This window comes from Vombatus ursinus, unplaced genomic scaffold (genome assembly GCF_900497805.2).
Source record: "Vombatus ursinus unplaced genomic scaffold, bare-nosed wombat genome assembly UNPS02004827.1, whole genome shotgun sequence".
NCBI classification, from domain to species: domain Eukaryota; kingdom Metazoa; phylum Chordata; class Mammalia; order Diprotodontia; family Vombatidae; genus Vombatus; species Vombatus ursinus.
In genome coordinates this window covers 2229207-2249876 of record NW_020944605.1, presented here as the reverse complement: position 1 = coordinate 2249876, position 20670 = coordinate 2229207, and the positions used below count along the sequence as shown (strand labels likewise).

The 20670-nt window shown below is 35.3% G+C and overlaps 1 protein-coding gene across 1 annotated transcript in view; it reads left to right on the top strand.

Annotated features, from left to right (window-relative positions):
- Positions 1–20670, top strand: part of DMD (dystrophin) — a 2133690-nt gene that overhangs the window by 286270 nt on the left and 1826750 nt on the right. The window contains exons 4-5 of the mRNA XM_027841994.1: positions 3552–3629; positions 14831–14923. Coding sequence (XP_027697795.1) covers positions 3552–3629; positions 14831–14923 — 171 coding nt within the window. The remainder of the gene's footprint in view (positions 1–3551; positions 3630–14830; positions 14924–20670) is intronic.

Sequence of the window (20670 nt, the reverse complement as noted above, 5' to 3'; positions counted from 1 at the left end):
CATGCATAAATAAAGGCTTTACGCTATTCCACCGAAACAACTCATGGCCCCAGAGGTCTGTACACAAATGTACAAAGTATACATAATAAGGAGGCAAATTTGACATAGTGTAGTAGATTGAAATCCAACCTTAGAGTCAAGAAGTCTTATAATAAAGTTCCACCACTAAAATATGCTGGCTGTATGATCCTGTGTAAGTCACCTAAGCTCACAGGGGCTAAGGGAACTTTTTAGAACTCTATGTTGTAGTGCAGGTATGTAGTGCAGGTACACACACACACACACACACACACACACGTATGTGTAGATATATATATATATATATAGAGAGAGAGAGAGAGAGAGAGACATAGATAGATAGATAGATAGATAGATAGATAGATAGATAGATAGATAGATAGGTAGATAGATAGATAGATAGATAGATAGATAGATATAGATGTAGTGGGGGGGAGAAGTTTCCTAACTTGGAGTTCACAATACTAATGAAATCATAGATTCCAACACAAGAACTAGTCTAGAGGCTGGAAATATGCATTATGGGGAAGTGGGGAGAGTGAAAATTAGAAAGATGGGATACCAGACAGGGTCCTTCACCTATGTCACTTAGATCCCAAAGAAGGTCTCAGAAGTCTAAAAGGCTCTGACCAGAAAAGAATACAATGACCAGGGCTTGTCTTGAATCAGATTGCCTCAGCACATAACTGGCTGCTGACCAGTCCAAGGAGACTGCCATCTGTGCAGTGTTCTCTTTAGAGTTCCCAAAATTCTTAAAGAATACACAGCACCGCTATCTAGATACAAATATACCAGTTAACAGAAATTGGTGATAAAGAACATCCTGTTATTATTCCTTCCAGAAGTACATAGAGGTTGGTTGGCCCTGACACAGGAAGCAAGGCTCGAAAAATGAGTAAACAATGAAATCAGAGGCCTAGTTAAAAAAAAAAAAAAGATTTTTTAAGACAAGTAGAATTTAGACACAGTGGGATGGTAAACAATGAGTAGAAAGAGGGTCTGGAAGGGTATATTATTTTAAAAAGAAATAAGATAGAAAAAAGGGAGAGGTTGAAGACAGAGTAACATTGTATGTTAAGAACATTATATATTAAGGTGAAAATCCCTTCCTACTGCTCTGTCTCTTACTATACTGTTATCTTGTTCCATTTTAGTCTGAACTCTCCATAGTCCATATTTTCTTTCTTTCTTTCTTTTTTAATTGATTAATTTATATTTAGCAATCTTTTCTTTTTAAATTTTGAGTCCAAATTCTCTCCCTCCCTTCCACCCATTGTGAGGGCAAGCAACATGTTATCAGTTTTACTTGTGGAATCATGCAAAATATATTTGCATATTTTCCATATTTTTTAAAGCAAGAAAAAATAAAGAAAACTGAACTTTAATTTATACTCCAAGTTCATCAGTTCTCTCTCTGGAGGTAGATAGCATTTTTTTTTTATCATGAGCTTTTTGATATTATCTTTGATCATAGTTTTGATCAGAATACCCAAGTCTTTCGTAGTTGATCATCATTACAACATTATTGTTACTATGCAGAATGATCTCTCAATTCTTCTCATTTCACTTTGCATTAGTTCATGTAGGTTGCCATGGTTTTTGTTTCTTTGTGTTCTGAAATCACCCCCCTCATCGTTTTCCGTGGCACAATAGTACTTCATTACAATGATATTCTACAACTTCTTCAGCCATGCCCCAATTGACCCCCTTGATTCCCAGTACCACAAAAGAGGGATGTTTGTACCTATGGGTCCTTTCCCTTTTTCTTTGATTTCTTTGTTATATAGACCCAGAAATGGTATTACTGGGTCAAAGTATAAGCACAGTTTTATAGTCCTTTGGGCCTAGTTCCAGATTGTTCTACAGATTGGTTGGACCAGTTCACTACTCCACTAACAATTCATTGATGTACCTACTTTTCCCTGACAACCTCCATCATTTGTCATTTCTGATAGGTGTACAGTGGTAGCTCAGAGTTGTTTTAATTTGCATTTCTCTAATCAATAATGTTTCAGAACATTTTTTCGTATGACTATGGATAACTTTGGTTTCTTCTTCTGACAATTGCCTGTTTATATCCTTTGACCATTTATCAATTGGCAAATAACTTTTATGTTTACAAATTTGACTCAGTTCTCTACTGCGTATACATTTGAGAAATGAAGCATTTATTAGAGAAACTTGCTATAATTTTTTATATTATTTCATTGTCTATGGTACCTATTAGCAAAATGTGGTTTCCCTGATTATCTCTTTTAATTAAATGTATTTTTTCTTTTGCTTCTTTGCAATGGAAGTGGGACCAAATGTCCATTTCCCTTGTGACCCACGCACAGCTTTCCTATCTGCCTTAGAACTCTGACCCAGAATGTCTCTGGGCTAAGAGCTCTGGAAGCTGCCGCTGTGGAGGCTGTTGACGCTTTCACATGTGCATGCTCCACTCCTCCACAGACCTCCACCCCTGTGTCACAAACTTATTCTGCAGACCTCCGGAATCTTCTTAGGCCAGAAAAATGTCTCACCCTGACTTTTTGTTGGCTCTGCTGCTCCAAAATTTGAATTGAGAAATTATTTTAATGTCATTTGTAAGGGAATATTGAGAGAATTCCATTGGTTTTCCCTAATCTACCATCTTAATCCTGCCTTACTGCAAAACAGAGCTCAAGTGTCTCCTTATTTTCAAAGCCTTTCCTGATCTCCCGATTGTTAGTTTCTACTTACATAACTACTTTATATTTGTTTTGTATTTATTCTAGACAAATGGGTGCATATATACATATGTATATAGACATGTACATTTATACATATATACACATGCATACACACACACATATATGTGTATACATATATAAAATACACACATGAAATATTCAGGCGTGTTCTTCTTTTCCCCATTAGAATGCCAGTTCCATTAAATAGAGAAGTAGCTTCATTGTTTTGTGTGTTTTGTTTTCCCAGTGCCCAGCACAATGGCAAGCACACAGTAGGTGCTTAATAAATCCATGTTGATTGATTTTGAGCCTGAGTTTTATGAACTAATTGTGATACCATTAACAGAAATTAAGACTTTTGATACTATGTTACATTGCCTTACTTAAGTAAGGATGAAACCTCTTTTAAACTTTCCCTCAAACTCATATGAATAAATGGACAAGTCAAGATGAATATGTGAGTTTACATTGCATAAGCTGATGTTCCTACATTGCTACTCATGGTCCTGACCCCAAATTAGCCATGGGAACAGAGAAGCTATCAAAATAATAATAACAAAAATAGCCTGATAGTATAATCATAATAATAATAATAATTATTGCATAAATCTTGGTACATAGAATATCAAAACAGGGGAGGCAAAAATCAAATTAGATATTGTATCAATGATTGTTAACAGTTGACATATTCCATTCAAAACTTGTTTTCATATATTTACATCATTTTCCTGAACATCACAAAACTGCAAATTGAAGGGTAAATTTTGTGAAATAAATGCCTGTTTTCTGTGCTGACCAATAAATATCTGCTTTTGCTTGCAGCCAAAAGAAAAAGGCTCCACAAGAGTTCACGCTCTGAACAATGTCAACAAGGCACTGCAGGTCTTGCAGAAAAATAATGTAAGTAATCACCTTGACAGGGTTGGAATATGGGGTAGACAACATAGTGAATGTCCAAAGAGCTGGCTCAGGCCTCCAATACAGGAGAGGAGATCCAGAGGTCCATTACAAATCAAAATAATATTATACGTGTATTATGGACTGCTTCAGGTTTATCTACTGCTGTCTAACGTTATTCAGAAAGTGATTTTTCTAATGGATGATGCTTTCTCTGAATATAGCAAAGCATCCTTAGGCTTTCATGGGGAGACACCTAATAAAGAGGAATATCTCTAACCTGCAGTATATTCAAATGCCTAGAATAATGAGCCATGTAACAACAGATATACTGAATAATTGTTTGTTGAATGGAATTGAATCTATTCGTTATGCAGATTTGTGGGCAGATCATCATAAGAATGTTTTAATTTAAGATGTTAGTAAAAGTGGTCAAATATGACACATTAATTTCCATAGTTCCTTTTTTTGGGGAGGAAATTTATATTACCTTAAATATCATATGTTGACCCAGAAGCAGTTTCAAAGAAACAGTAGCACGCTCACTTTAGAATCTGTAGGATGTAGTTTCAAGTCCTGCTTTTGACCCATAATAACTTTGTGACCCTGGACAATTCACTTAATCTCCTAGTTCTCCAGGCAACTCTTTAAAGCTATAAGTTCCTTAAGATCCTTACAATCCTAAATAATAGATCTAAGCAAACATATTAAAAAGAATAATGAGAAAATGAGTTCATGTAAACATTTTGAATTTGTTTTTGTTCTAACTTTGTTGAAATTCACGAAGATAAAAATGTGATTGTAGATCTTAACAGAATAAAAAATCATAACAAGTATCTAACACAAACTCTATTCCATTATTATCTATTCTAAGTTATTTTTTTAATTTACTTTTCCCTTTCATAGCACTGGAGTGAATATTTCCTTCATCTCATCCTCTCACCAGATTTCTAATTGACCAATAAAACTTTACCAGACACTTTTAGTGGCCACCTGATTATATGATATCTCCTTCTCAAGGATAAATTTAAATAAATTATTCTATTCACTTAAAATAACAATAAACTGTGATAGATTGCCAATAATACATCTACTTTATGATTTCATATTGGTTGTATTTTTGGAGGAGGGAAGGGGGTCACTCGATGCATTGGAGTTCAGTCCATGTATTGATTTGTAATTTAAGGTGGTCATTAAGAATTTAAGGTGGCCATATTTGCCTATATGAAAAAATTATATTAGAGTAATATTAACATTTGAAAGGGCAGATTTTTTTCTAACATTTCCCATGATGTTCATGTGGTATCCCAGGTGATTTATTTCATTGAAATATCCTTGAAATAAATACCAGCACGGTGTAATGAATAAAGTATTAGATGTGGAGCCAGGAAGACCTGGCTTTAAATCCAGCTTGAGATAGTCAATTAGCTTTATGATCATAACCAACTTATTTAACCTCTGGGAGTCTCAGATAATTCTCTAATACTATAAGTTATATAGATAAGTGGTAAAAAATAATCAGGTTCTAATAAAGTTAGTAAAGTGGTTTCCAGATACAGGATACTTTTGAGCATCTATTAAATGTGTGTTCTCATAAGTGTGCAGGGTCATGCATATGACAGAAAGTCACATGTGCAGTAAATGAGAATATACATTTGAACAAACATGTATGGTTTGCCTTCTTTTGATACCACTGAATTTTCTCCAAGGTGATAATCAACTTCGTTAGGTCATATTTACAAAATGGAATTCTTTTAGCTAATAAGACTACCCTCTTATTTGATGATTTTCATTGAGTGATAGGACTTTTATTATTATATGTGAATTTTTTTTTCTGTACCTTCTTTATGAAGTTCACTCTATAGGAAATCATGAAGTAAATTCAATTTGTACTTCAAATTTGTTCCTGAAAAATTATGGTAAAAGCAAACATTTGCATAGCTGAATTCTATTTGTCCTTTATACTATTATGATTTTGCTCATGGAATGAAAAAAGTGGTAATATTAAGTAACTAAAATAAGATATGTAACCATGTGCTAGGTGGCACAGTGGATGGAGTACCTGGCCTAGAGTCGGGAAGACTCCTCTTCCTGAGTTCAAATTTGGCCTCAAACACTTTTTAGCTATATGACCCTGGGCAAGTAATTTAACCCTGTATGTCTCAGTTTCCTCATCTATAAAATGAGCTGGACAAGGAAATGACAGACCACTCTAAAATCTTTGCCAAGGAAACTCCAAATGGGGTCACAAAAGTCAGAAATGACTGAAACAACTAAACAAAAACAATATGCTAAGCACAGTGCTAAAGTCTGAGATTATAAATATGGGAAAAAAAAAAGACAGCCCCTGTCCTCAAGGACCTAACAATTTAATGGGGTAAGAGTATTAAAAAGGATATTGAAAGGTTGGGGGGGGGTGTATAGGAAGGTACCCAGAGCTGCGGCATGATGGAGAAGTTCAAAGGAGTAGACCTAGATAGGTCATGAAGAGATAGATGTCCTAGATGTCTTTCTTAAATGGCAGTTTCGGAAGGAGTTTTTGCTCTGCCCTCCAATCAGGGAGGTCCTAGGGACAGAGGGTATTGATGAGATGTGAGTACCAAAAGTGATGATCTCTTGGAGGGTAATGAAGTCACTGGTGATGGCGTTCTTGGAGTATGATGAAGAATTTCAATCTGTGAGTGACTTGACCAGGATCATATTGCTAATAAGTATCTGAGATAGGATTCAAATCCCTGTCTTCCTGAAATTCATATCTCTATAGCCCTTTTCATGCCTTATTTCATTTGACCTTTCAGCAACTTACTGAAGCAGGGTAAGCTGTAGTGTGCCTGCTTTATAGATGTAGTAATTGCAACCTAATAAATTCATGTGCCTAATATTGACTATTTCATTTTTTCAAATGCACTCTTTGGCAGAAGCCAAAGATTTTTGCGGGGGTTGGGGTTTTGAAATTTGTTAGCCCCTGACATATGTGGTCCAGTGTGTAATAATGTGCTTTGAACCTCTGGATTCTAGACTGAGCATATGATGGAAGCTAGTTATTTCTTTCAGCTAAAGCAGAAAAAAGGAAGCTTTCTGCCTGAAGCATCCTTTACCTCAAAAGGTAAAGACCCTCCTGTGTCTGGTTACTTTCTGCTTTCCTGCAGGTTTATTTAGTTTTGACCTTCGGCTCTGTCTTTGACCAAAAGTTTTTGCATCCTCCCTGGTTTCAGATTATCTGTTCAAGTTGACCCTGTACTTGATTTTCCTTGACTCTCCAGGCTGGTTTCCAGCTCCATCTTCTTTATCAAATGGTATTCAGAGCTCAGTCTGACAGAGCTGAGACAATGCATTTAGTCCCTGATTTGTACTCAAACCATAAAAGCTGCTACTTACTGTCACATGTGGACTTAGCCCCGCCAGCCATACCTTTTGTTCAGTTAAATACTAAAAATAAACACTCACTCCACCAAAAAAACAAACCAAGAAAAAAGACACCAAAACCCAGAAATTATATAATACAATGAATATCTCAAAAGCAGCATTCTCACTGATAGCCCATGATTTCACTCTATCAAACTTATGTTTCTATCAGAGATTTGGAATTGGAAGGTGCCTGAGAGGCCACATGGTTTTGTCCCCTCGTCTGATATATGATTACCCTGAGACCTTGAAGGATCAAGCAGTAAATGACAGAGGTGGTATTTGAACCAAGGTCTTCTGCTTCCCAATCCAAACAAAAATTACTCCTTGCACAGCTTCTGTGTGTTTAAAAAGTGGTAAATAAAAAGAGAAGATCCTAGGCAAAAGTGGAAAATTACTAGAATCGCCTTTAGCATTCTCAGCTTCTCAGTTCTTCACCAGTTTTCCCCCCTTTGACTGCATGGGTAACCTTGGTCAAAACACTTTTCCTTTCTGTGCCTAGTTACTCATCAGTCCAAATCTAAATCTGTGATCTTCAGTTTCTATGATCCTTTTGTGGCAACCTTGCCAAGCATCCATTATCCTCCTGCTCACTAACCTCTTCCTCCATCTTTGAATATGGGTCCAATCATTTATACTTGCTGATTGACTCATTCCTGCTTTATGGTGATGGAGTGCCTCAACTGCCAAAGATTTTAGCTCAACTAGCAACTTACATTTTAAGTCTTTTATCTCTTAATGACATAGGACTTGATGAGCATGATAGCCATTTTTTTTTTTTTTTAGCACTCTAGAAAGGTGGTTCAGTGGATAAAATACTGGACCTGGAATCAAAGACCAGGGTTCAAATGTGTCCTCAGACACTTACTGTGTGACCCTGTGCGAGTCACTTAACCTCTGTTCACCTTAATCCACTTTGTCCTCTGTTAAAGGAATTCCAGGCAAAGGCGAGCTGATGGAAAAGCCCATGAACTATCACTATGACTACTTAAGTAGATGCATTCCCTTTCCTAATTAACATTGGGCTCCCTCTTTTCTAAGTATGACGCTTCCCTTGTCTTCCCTTTACCTTTCCTGACATTTTTCAGGAGTGTATTTTCAGTTTGCTAGTACATTTGACGTGATTTTAGTTAGTATTCAGTTAATATTTAGTTAGTATATTACTTTAAGCTTCCTTTCTCTCTCTCAGGGAAAGAAAAAATCTCTCTGTTACCTGTATGTGCCATTGAAACATGCCCTACCCAACTGACCACAATTCCTGTGTGTCACAACTCTGTAGGGGAACATCTGCAATATTAACTGAGTCATAAAAAAAAATTAGAGGTTTAGGACTCCACTTAGAACAGACTTTTGTGGCACTCAGACATAAATGGTAGGGCCTCAAGAGTTTACGTTGCAAAAAGGCAAATATGCAAACCATATCACTGCTATACTTTAATAGACACCTCAATCTGAATTGATAGGAAGTGAATACGTGTGAAGTGATATGGACCTGTATTCTGAATATTCAAATTTCAGCTATCATTTAATTAGATAATCAAAAATTGTTTCCTATTTTAAATTGAATGAGTAGTGATCAAATGTCGGTAAGCATTTAAATTGTGAGGTAGTCTATACTATCTTTGACTTTTGGCTTTTTGAAAATCAGAATCTTGAAGTGTCAGAAGAGTCCTGTGAGTTTTGTCCTTTGAACTTTCAGGTACTTAATTCATCATGTAGGGAAATCATCTTTGAAAAATCTCAGCCTAGGTTACTGTAGACCTGGTGACTTTAAAGTGAAAGTTTATTTTTTGTAACATTCTGTACAAAAAAAAATAAGATTATTCCACCTCCAAATTATTTTATTTCATCATTTCAAAAGGAATTCTCTGTGAATTTGATTTGTTTGTGCCCTTATAATAAGCCAATGAATAAATGCAGCCTAAGTGCAAAGGGTGGGAACAGCTGAGTCCCAGTCCTGTCTGGGTCCTTAACCAGCTGTGATTTGAGTTCCCTTTCCTTATCTCTGTAGTGCTATAATCCTACTTGTTTTACCTATCTCGTGGGGTTCTTGAAGTTTTTTTTTTTAAATACAAAGAACTCTCAAAGTTGGAGATGGTATCATCTTTACAAGACACATAGCAATATCTCACTTTAAAAACACTTTCACAAAATTAGTTTTTGTCATAATTTAGTTCCTCTATCAGGGCACACTATTTAACTATTTAATGAATGGTAGTAATGGATCAAAGCCTTATAGGATCATAGATTTAGAACCGAAAGGGATATTAAAGTTCATTTAGTTCAACCCCTTCATTTTATAGATGAGGGAACTGGTTAATAAAGAAGTTAAAGGACTTGCCCAAGGTCACCCAGATAAATGACAGGGCTGAGATCGATGCAGCATTCTTTTCACTGGACTGGGTTATTTCCTCAGTTGTTGACTTATTCTATGTTCTATAAATGAAAAGTTAGAAAGGGATGAAAATGATAAAAATTTATGATGGTAACTTACAGTTGTACAACATTTCTTACCTTTTCTTATTACAAAAATCTACATGATGCTTGTAGATTCTTTCCAGTGTTTCCTGAATTGTATGCCATGTCATCATGCAAGTTTTTGTTTGCTTGTTTGTTTCTTTTAAGTAATTCTGTTGATTATTACAGGGTGATATATATATATAAATATGTATTTATATGTAAATATATACATACATGAAAGACTTCATATTTATAGTTAATAAGTGAATAAAAATGATTTTATACTTAATAAATATGGTTAATAGAAGAAGCCAGATTGTATTGTGATTAGAGCCCTGGACTAGTCATCAAGAAAATCTGAGTTCAAATGTGAACTCAAACACTTACTAGCTGTGTGACTCTGGGCAATTCGCTTAACCCCTGTTTGCCTAAGTTTCCTCATCTGTAAAAATGGGGGTAACCATGCCACTTCCAGCATTGTTGTGAAAATAAAATGAGATAATATTTGGAAAGTGCTAAGCACGATGTTTAGCACATAGGGGATAATGAATGTTTGTTAAATCTATCTAAATATCCATTTCACATTTACATATTTGTGTGTAAAGTGTATATATATGTGTCTGTGTGTGTGTGTGATATATATATATATATACATATAATAAGGTATTAGAGTTCTAAAATCACATGATTCAATTCCTCTATTTTACAGAAATTATATTTTACAATTTTAAAATTCCTCTATTTTACAGGAAATTATAGCCCAATAACATTTTGACTTGCTCAATGTCATATATTTAGTTGTTAGAATAAATGAAAGTAAAACCAGGTGTCTCTAATACAAATGTTTTTTTTTCCATATCACCATGATGTCTCTTTATAATTCTTCTTTTATATTCCCCTAGCATAAGTGTCACTATCTATACACATACTTTATCTCAAATAGCTACAAATTAATCTCTTGAAATGGATAGTATCTAGAACAGTCATTTTTATAGCAAAATGGAATTTTTTTACAAAGAACATTCTAAAATTTCAACTTCTATAGTCATGCAGTATTAAAAATAAACCTCAAAAAGTTACAGCAGTAACTATCAAAGAATCTATAATGTAAATCCAAAGGAAAAAAAAAAGTGGCTCATGTAGATATACTCTGTGGGTTGTCAGTATAGTTCTGTAGAGCATGAAATAATAATAGTTTAAGCATATTCAATTCTGAATGAAAAATAGACATGATTCATTCCCTAAAGGCTTAAAATTTTAAATAGTGTAAATGTAACCAACTCAACTCTCAATGTAAAAATACATCTGCAGGACAGCAGAGATCCTTTGCCATTCCTGCATTTTTGATATGCTGCACTCAATATATTTTAAAAATTTATATATGTTCTTGAGAAGTTCCTTTCATATGTAGCACATAGCCTCTTTAGCCTGACCACATTATGACAGTTGTCTTATGAAAGAAAATTTTTGTTCTTATTTTAAAATTAGAATCTCATGGAATTTTTGGTTTGGAAGGGATATTAAAAAGTATTTAGTTCAAACCCCTTATTTTAGAGATGAAGCCTGGAATAAGCAAAAGGCCTCCTCAAGATCCCATCATTAGTTAGTGGCAAAACAAGGGCTGAATAGAATATAAGACTGAAATGAATAATTGTGAGTATTTTTTGTAGAGAAATATATATATACACATATATATCTTGTTTAAGAATAGGAAATTAACATTTTATAAACTGAAAATATGAATGAAAGATTTTCAGACCATTAGTATCAAATCACTTTTTATATAAAATTTTAAGTATTTTTTAATCTTTTAAGAGAACTATTTTTAAAAGAGAATAATATCATTAAATTAGTGGGACCTCTGACCTCCAAGGTTTGAGGGAATTCTCCCCATTTTTCTCTTAACCTCCCAATGAATCCCATCTTTATTCTCTTTGTTTCTCCATAATATGGAACTGTAATATATTCATTTAAAATGTTATTTCTAATTGATAGAGTATTATATTACCATTTTTAATGATGAGTATACTATGTCTGTTATTATATAAGCAAAAAAAGCAATGCAAACAAAAGCTAAATTTGGTGCTTATTTTCTAAACCTAAAATCCTATTCCCAGAGCCATCATAATCCAAATTCAATCTCATTCTTAAATTATCATGCTTCAGTTTTTAATATGAATTGAAAAAGATAATTTTTTTTTTTACAATGAAAGGATTTAGATGTTGTTAGAACATTCAGATTTCCTAAGTAGGAAGCTTCATCTGCAGTACTAGGAATAGCATTCTCAGCCTGCAGGAGCTGCTGCCCAACACTTTTCTCTCACATTCCTAACCTCTCTCTCACTCTCTAAAAAAGACAGTGAACAAGCCAGTGAAGAGAAATGACCTAAACATTATGGAAGAAAGGCAGGGGGTTCATGGGTTGGAGTTAGGGGAGAAGGACTCCAATTGGCACAATTAATTGTTATTTGCTTTCTGTCAGCTTTTAGCCACATGCACTTTGACACTCACTCTTTCAGCCTTCATGTTTCCTGATTTGTTTTGTGTATACATTGTAAAGGATCATATTTTGAGCCTGCTTTGTGTGTTATGGAGAGTGTGTATAAGACTGGAAGGGGTAAACAGAAATAAAAAGTTACTGCTGATTGCTGGCAATCTGGTATAGCTTTCACCTCTTGCAACATTTTCCAAAGATCTTTTTCCCCCAAATAGAATAAAGGAATGGCTGAGAGTTCAGCTCTTCCCCACTGTTTTGTACTTTTGTACCTCAACACTGACTAAAGCAAGGAAGGGATTAGTGAGGAGAGGGCAGTAGGGGGCAGAGAAAAAGAAAGGGATGAATTCACCCTCAGTTCTAGTGACACAACAACCTTTTACTTTACAGTAAATGGGATGCTGTCCACTATTGCTAGCAGCATCTAAGGTGTGGTAAGGTGTAAGAGTTTACTAAAAGTTTCAGAAAAATTTCATACCCACTAACTCAGGAGACAAAATGATCAGATATTCACCACCGTTTTTCTTCTGAGAAAGTTGTACAGGCTGTTGTAACCAGATCAATATTATTATTAGAGTCAACTGAGTAGGTGTGTTTTCATGCTTTTTTTATATTCCAATATTTTAATATATCTCTGAGTATTCCCTCCAATGAAGTAAATCATAATCTACCCATTCTTGAATGTCCTGTAAAACTTTCCTCTGTATTCTCACAGAAGTTTGCCACAGAGGTTTTATCTTCTATACTGAGGAAATTTCCTTGTGTTCTCTTCATCCTTTTTTTCTAAAGTGCAATGAATGATGACAGGTAGCAGAGTTTCATGGATACTGAGGCCAGGATTGGAATCAGGAAAATCTGTACTTCTGACATTAATGTCTGTAGTACTAGAGGCAACATCTCAAACTCACATGCCATCCGGGCAAGCATGGTCTAATTGCCATGTGCTTCTTCTATCAGTTGCCACATTTTATTCCTGAGTGGGACAAAGGAGAAAAACTATCTTCTCCTCTTCTTCACGCACACTTACTATGCTTTTGTCTGAAAGAACAAGGGACAAAAATTGAATAGACTGAGCTCTAAGCTCATCTTTATATATCACAACAGTAAAGGCAGCTCTTATCTCTTAAGTCTGAACCTTCTAACTCTCCATCATCAATCACCTTGGAGGTAACCCCCAGTCTTTGGGAAACAATCAGCCAACTTACCGGTGTCTTCTCAGTAAAGAATTTAAGAGCGTATGCACCTCAATGCAAAGTGGCCTTTAGACCTATGTGCATTCCTTGTTAGTTGCATCAAACTGATTGTGGAACTCAAATTGATCAGGGGCTCACCTGATCAATCCCCTTCCTCATACATGAAGTTAAAAGATCAACTTGATTTTTTAAAATCTATTTGTATTTGTTTATCCAGAGTCCAACAAAGTGTTCTTGTTTAGGCTTAATTATGTTTACCAATGTGACTGAAAGTAAAACATAGGAAATGGATTCACTTCCACACATTTTTTTTATTTTAAAGTAAGTCACCAAACTTTGTTTTCATTTTCTAAAGGAATTACTACAATAAATTTTTTTAAAAAGAGAGAGAACAAGATATGCTTTGGAGATATGAATATCATTTTTTAAATCAAAGGTACAGAGTCATAGGATGAAAAAACTATGTCTTTTCATGAAACCAATCTTAAGCAATTTTTTCTTAAATACCTGAAAAAAAAAAGCTAACAATTTTTATTTTATGATGTACATTTACAAGCATGACTTCATTTGCTCCTCATAACCTTATTAGTCTCATGGAGGATGACTTTCAGTTTAATGAACATAGTGAGTTGAGTGAATACTGTGTGAAGGCAAATAATTCCTCAGCAAAAGGGATTTTTTTTTGCTTTTGATATTGCCTGGACCTATGTTTTCATTGGTATAAGAAACTGCCAACAAGGAAACCCCTTCTACCATAACATCTGGGGGGCACTAAGAGGTTAAGAAATTTGCAGTATTTGAACTCATGTTTTACTGATACTGCCCCATCTTTTCCACTACAGCACAGCACCTATAAATACACTGGAATTAAGGAAAAAAAGAGTCCTTACTCTCAAAAAACTTAAATTGCACTTGGAGAATAACGATGGAAAGGTGCCGATGAGACTATGTTGATATTTTGACGTTAATTGAGGATATTTTTATATGTTAGCATTTATGGCATTCTTCCAGTTTTGCTGTCAGCTAATGGCCAAACCTTGTGACAAATCTTTCTGGACCTAGTTAGGCTATTCTTCAGAAAAGAGAGAAAACCAAGAGATCTTTGGACTTTAGTGAAACTACATATTTCAGTAACATAAGTAATATGGATTGACATATATAGCTCTATAAATTAGTCCCCTTTTCATCTTGGCTTTGTCAGGATTATCAGTCTCTTTTCAGTAGCTCTAGATGATCTGCCAGAAGTTTCCAAAAGGGTGGATAGATGGCAGTCAGTAAAATTTCCTCTGAGTTTCCTGTATGTTATCAACTTCACATATTCCTTATATTTTGTTGTCAATGTGATTACAAGTTTAGTGAAAGATATTGAAAAAATTGATCATCCTCTGAAGTCTGTTTTGAAAACACATGCATTTATGATTTCATCATAAATATATTCTGGATACTTCTCAGGAAAAGTTATTTTAGAAATTGATGTTGTTTCATTTTAATATGAGTTTAAAAATATTTTTGGTTAGCTGAGCAACTGATCATTATGCTGCTTAGTCTCTGGAAACATCTAAATTTAATTACTTTATTATCTTGTTCCTTTTCACAGTAGGCTTTTGTTCATTTATATATCTTCATACATCTTCTTTTCTTTCTCCAAACAGGTTGATTTAGTGAATATTGGAAGCACAGACATAGTAGATGGAAATCATAAACTGACTCTTGGTCTGATCTGGAATATAATTCTCAATTGGCAGGTGAGAGCCCCTGATGGATGTTTTCTTTATAAATAATGTGTTCCATGTACCTTCTTTTCATTATTGCCCATGACCTGCAAAACAAACATATGTATTTCAAACAAAACAAATCCATCCTCAAAATAACAGCTTTCAAAATTAGCACAGCTCATGACAGTCTGTTTACATGGTATCTGAGGCATTAAGAACTGGAAGATTATGAGAGAGACACAAGAGAATTTGAAGCAGTTATTTTTTCAATTTTAATTTAACTGTGGATTATAATAATAATAATAAAAATATTTCAACAAAGATCAGCAAACTCATGAAAAAAAGTTTGTCTTTTACTTCCTGTAATTCACCTTGAAGTAACTTTGTTTTCCTGAACATCTATGTCTTTGTCTACATGTATAATACCCATATTTTATATGTTCTTAATGTTTGCTATGTTTTTTTTTCTAAAAAACAATTTCCTTTTGCAGGATTTTAGCCATAGGCATGAAACATCCCCACTTATTATTATTTTTTTTTTTTGTAATAGACAAAAATGTCAGCTAACACTAAAAATATTAGTGGTAAAAACATTTTTAAGATGATATGGGAAAACTGCTTTCTCAAATAATACCTGCATTTAGACTGTGGTTTTTTAGAGACATCTGTATTATCTAGCTCAAAGATTGATTGTAATATCAATAATTTCAAGCCAGGTAAGAAATACACTTGACAGTACTATCCATGTTAAGAGGACTGGAAAGAAAACTTAGACTTCAAAATATATATTATAGGTAATTGCCTACTCTGCCTAGAGATTTAACTTAACCATCTCAAATGATGAGAGAATCATAGAAACTTTGAGTTAGAAAGTGACCTTAGATTGATTGATATCATCAAAGTGACCTTAGATTGATTGATATCAATCAGTCCATTGATATTAACAAATGAAAAGCAGTTATTAAACACTTACTGTTTGTCAGGTTCTATGATAAGCACTGAAGATACAAAATGCAAGCAAGTAGAGGAATTGGAAAGGGAGAAGAGGTACATTTGGGTAGCATGGTTTGGAGGTGGCCAGGAAATGTCTTGGATCCTAGCCAGATAAGATCAATGCTATCCTATTAGAGATGATGACTCAAGGGCAGAGACTAAAGTTGGGAGTGATGAGAGAGATGATGACAGCATGGTGAGGAAATGCCTGAGAAATGAATCCCTGATATAATAGCCTGAATATGTGGTGATCTTAGCCTCCCCTTAAACAATTCCGAAAACAAAGAGCCTATTACTTCATAAAGCAGGCTGATTTTTTTTTTTGTTCTAATTTAAATTCTCAGGAAGCACTCTTTACATTATGTCCAAATTTTCTTCCCTGTAACTTCTACCTATTAGTCCTACTTCTTTTACCAGAAAACATAAAATGTCTACTCCCCTGTACCTTTAAATGTTTGAAAACAACTCTGCTCGCAACACTGCCTTCTCTTCAAGTGGCTAGCATCCCAATTTCTTTATACAGTTTCTCCCATGACTTGGTTTCAAGACTCCACCTCTCCAGTTAAACAAGCTCTTATCCTGTGTCAGGACCTGTGCTAAGTCCTAGGGATATATAGAAAGCCATATTCCTTCTCCCTAAGGAACTCCCATGTTAATAGGGAAGATGATCCAAGTAACTATGTACAAACAAGTTATATACATCGACAATCAGTGGTAATCTCAAGGTATTAACAGTGAGAGGTTGAAGGGGGAGGAGGGATGGCAAAGGCCACTTACAGAAGGTGAGCAGAATCCAAAGGAAGTTATAGAAGCTGAGGTGGAGAAGAGAATGGTGAGCATTCTGGTGGGGAGAGGGGGATGGTCAGTGAAAAGGCAAAGAGTCTGAAGATGAAGTGTTTCATGTGAGGAATAGTAAGAAGGGCAGTATCACTTCAACTTAGAGGATGTAGAAGATAATTAAGTAGAAAAAGACTATGTGGAGAAGTCACACAGGGCAAGCACTCACATGGTGGTCAGAAGAAGTAATACGAGGACACTCTCAAGTTCTCTCTTAAGAACTTTGGAACTGATTGAATGACATGAGTAACACGGGACTGCCCAGTGTGGCGTGCTCACATCAGAGAAGGTGTTGTGCTCTATGAGCAAAGCAGAATTGAAGTGGATCAAAAGAAACATGAGATGCACAAATTTAGATAATCCCCTTCAAATGTTCACATGGACTACTTGGGCCCAACCTGTGGTAGAGCATTCCAGGCTGTAACTTGACTCTAACATAGTGAAGTCATTCTGGTCCTCTTTGAGAACAAAGGACCAACAACTAACCAACAAAGTAGAAAAAAAAAGACTAAAAAGGCAAGAATGGTCCAAGTTGTGAAAGGCTTTAAAATCCATGCCTAGAATTTAATATTTGATGCTGCGGGTAATAGGAAGCTACTGAAGTTTGTGGAGGTCATTGAATACTGGTTACGTTATTTTTTTCAGTGCCCTTTTAAAAATGTGGTGCCCAGAACAGAATATGATCTATCCAATGTAGTCTGATCAGTACGGAATATAATGTGACTGCTACCTTACTTGTTTCAACACTCTATTTTATTAATGCAGCCTAAGATTGAATTAATTATAAGGCATATGTTTCATTAAACCTGGTATCAATTAAAAGCCTTACTTTTAAAAATATGAATTGCTGTCTTTCTATGTCTCTCTCTTTCAGTATGTAGGTGATTGATTAATTAAACATAAATATAGAAAATAGGGGCAGCTAGGTGGTACAGTGGATAAAGTGCCTGGGCTAGAGTCAGGAAGACTCATCTTTCTGAGTTCAAATCTGGCCTCAGACACTTAGTAGTTGTATGAACCTGGACAAGTCACTTAATCCTCTTTGTCTTAGGTTCTTCATCTGTAAAATGAGCTTGAGAGGAAAATGGCAAACCATTTTAGTATCTTAGCCAAGAAAATTCCAAATGGGGTCATGGGAAGTCAGACATGACTGAACAACTTTTTTTTTAACTTTGTTGAATTAATGCTGACCCTTTGTGGTCACAACTTCTTTTGCTTTGTGCTCACAGATTTTCAAACCATCTATTGTAGAATGTTGCCAAGTATTAAATCCAAGTTCATTAGTCTATATTTTTTGTGAATTTCCACTGCATTTTGAAATGTGAGACATTTGCCCATCTCCAATTTTAAAGTACTCCTTGTGTCTGCAATTCCTTGAAGAACACTTGCAACACTTGGGATCTATAAAATGCTGATGTAAGACAAGATACTTTCTCAGTTTCTTTCCAATTAAAACTCCAAATTATATCTTTTTTCAATATTTTGATAGTTTGATAAAGCATTTGTTGAGTACTTATTTTATGCTAGGCACTGTACTAACTGATGGGGATACAAAAACAAGAAAAATATCACTACTCTCAAGGAACTTACAATAGGCAAAGACAAACATAAAAGGGAATTAGGAATTGGGTACACCCACTGGGTCAAAGCCACTGATGAGGAGGTGGAACAGAGCAGAGAGTGAAGTGAAAGTGAAAGTGAAGTGAGCAGTGGGACCAGGGCCCCTGACGATATGGAGGCCTGGGCAAGGACTCGCTAATCAGAAAGCAGATCTCTAGGTGGAGTCATCCTGAACTGGACAAGGCAGCGGGTGGAAATGTAGATTAGACCAGAAAATAATCTGAGTTGAAGCCAAAATTTTTCTACTCTAAGTGACTTGCTCTCACCTAAAGCTACTGAACTTCCTACAGAGAAGTTTGCTGTTATTGGAGGTATAGTCTATATTCTTTTGGACCTGTCATGTGGAAGTTCTGCCATATGAATCAGAAAGAATGAATAGCCATTGAGAGTTCGATATATTTTGGCAGACTCTAGGAAGACAGTATGCCTCCCAGGTAGCCACGTTAGGTCTCAGAGAACCATCTCCTTGTCTTCAACAAGAGCCCCTCTCCCCCACCCCGCCTTTGTAGGCATATTGGAAATTTTATTCCTCATCATATTTAGATAGTAACTCTAAGGAGTACTCTATGCTAGACTTTGAACTATTCAAGTTTCCCTTTTATCCCAAGTGCCATTAACAGTGGTTTGGATTTCCCTTTCCCTTTTTAAAACTTTCCTTTTTTGGCCTTCTTTCATGGATTATTTTTCCTTTCCTTAATAAAAACTCTTTCTTTATACCCTTTAGGTAATTCAAATTGAGCTATTCTTATATATGCATGTAAAATTCATATACCTTGCTTTCCTCACTGTCTTCCTAAAACTGTACAAAATATGAATTTCAGAAATTTTATGTGAAGCTTTAACATGGATATTTATATTTAAATATGTTAAAGAATTCTACATTTTAACCTATTTATTCAAATGGATTTATGGTTTATTGGATGTGGGTGTGCTAACAGTACAGATTCCAACCAATCTCTGTCTGCCCATTCTTTCCCACTTTTATCTATGTCCTCTCAGAAGTTCAAATGAGGCTGTAGCCAACATGGTTTTAAGTTTAAATGTGTCTGTTCACTCCTAACTGATAAATCGAATTGTGCATAGAGGAAAAGAGTTCTACCAAACACAAAGAAGATAATCAGACTTTGCTAATCAATAACTGACTGGTCTTACATATTCATAACAATTCATTAGTGTGTGAGCTCCTGGATGACAGTTCATTCAGTTAGTCAAATGACATTTATTAAGTACCTACTATGTGCTGAGTTTTGAAGATACATAAAAAGGTAAAAACATATAAATAAAACAGTCTGAGTTCTCAAGGAGCTCACAGTCTAATGGGGAGAGACAACATGTAAGAAACCATATACAAACAAGATGTGCGCAGGTTAAATTGGAAGTAATCTCAGAGGGAATGCTCTAAGATTAAGGAAGACTGATGAAGATTGGATCATTAACTGAAATTTGAAGAGAGACAAAGAAGCTAGGATGTAGAGATGAGGAGAGAGAACTCCAGACATGGGAGAAAGCCCATGAAAAGGCTCAGAATTGGGAAATGTAGTGTTGTGTGCAAGAGAAATAGGAAGAAGACCAATATCACTGAACTGTATAGCACAAGGTGGCGAATAAAGTAAAAGACTACTGGGAAGGTGGGAAGGGTCCAGGTTATGAGTATATTAGAAAGACCAGTCAAGGATTTTATATTTTACATTTTATCCTGAAGGAAATAGGGAGCCATTGATGTTTATTCAGGAAGGGAGGGGTGATATGATCAGACCTGAATTTTAGGAAGATCAATTCGACAGCTGAGTAGAAGAAATATTGGTGTAGGAAGAATTGAGGCAAAACCAACGAACAGGTTATTGCAATAGATGAGAGGTGGAAATGACAGCATCTGACACTGATTGTATATGGGACCAGGTGAGAGGCAATAAACAATTGAGGTTGACACTCTGTTTTTGAGCTTGAATGACTAGGAGGATGGTGGCACCCTCAGTACTAATAGGGAAGTGGTAAAGATGGGAAGGTTCAGGGGCATTATCTTAATCAGTTTAATTTAAGACATATTGAGTTTAAGATTTTTATGCGTTACAAAGTTCAAAATGTCCAGTAGGAAGTTAGAGATTCGAGACTGGAAGTCAGCAAAGAGATTAGGCCAGGGACTGCTTTTGCCTTTCTTTGTATCCTCAGCTCTTAGCACAGTACCTGAACATAGTAAATGCTAAATAAATAGTTATTGACCGACTGCTTTTTGTTTTAAGGATTGACCACATGTGCATTTCTTTATAATACTTAATAATGCTAGAAGTGAAAGAGTCTACTAAAAGCTATCTTAGCTAAACATTTAT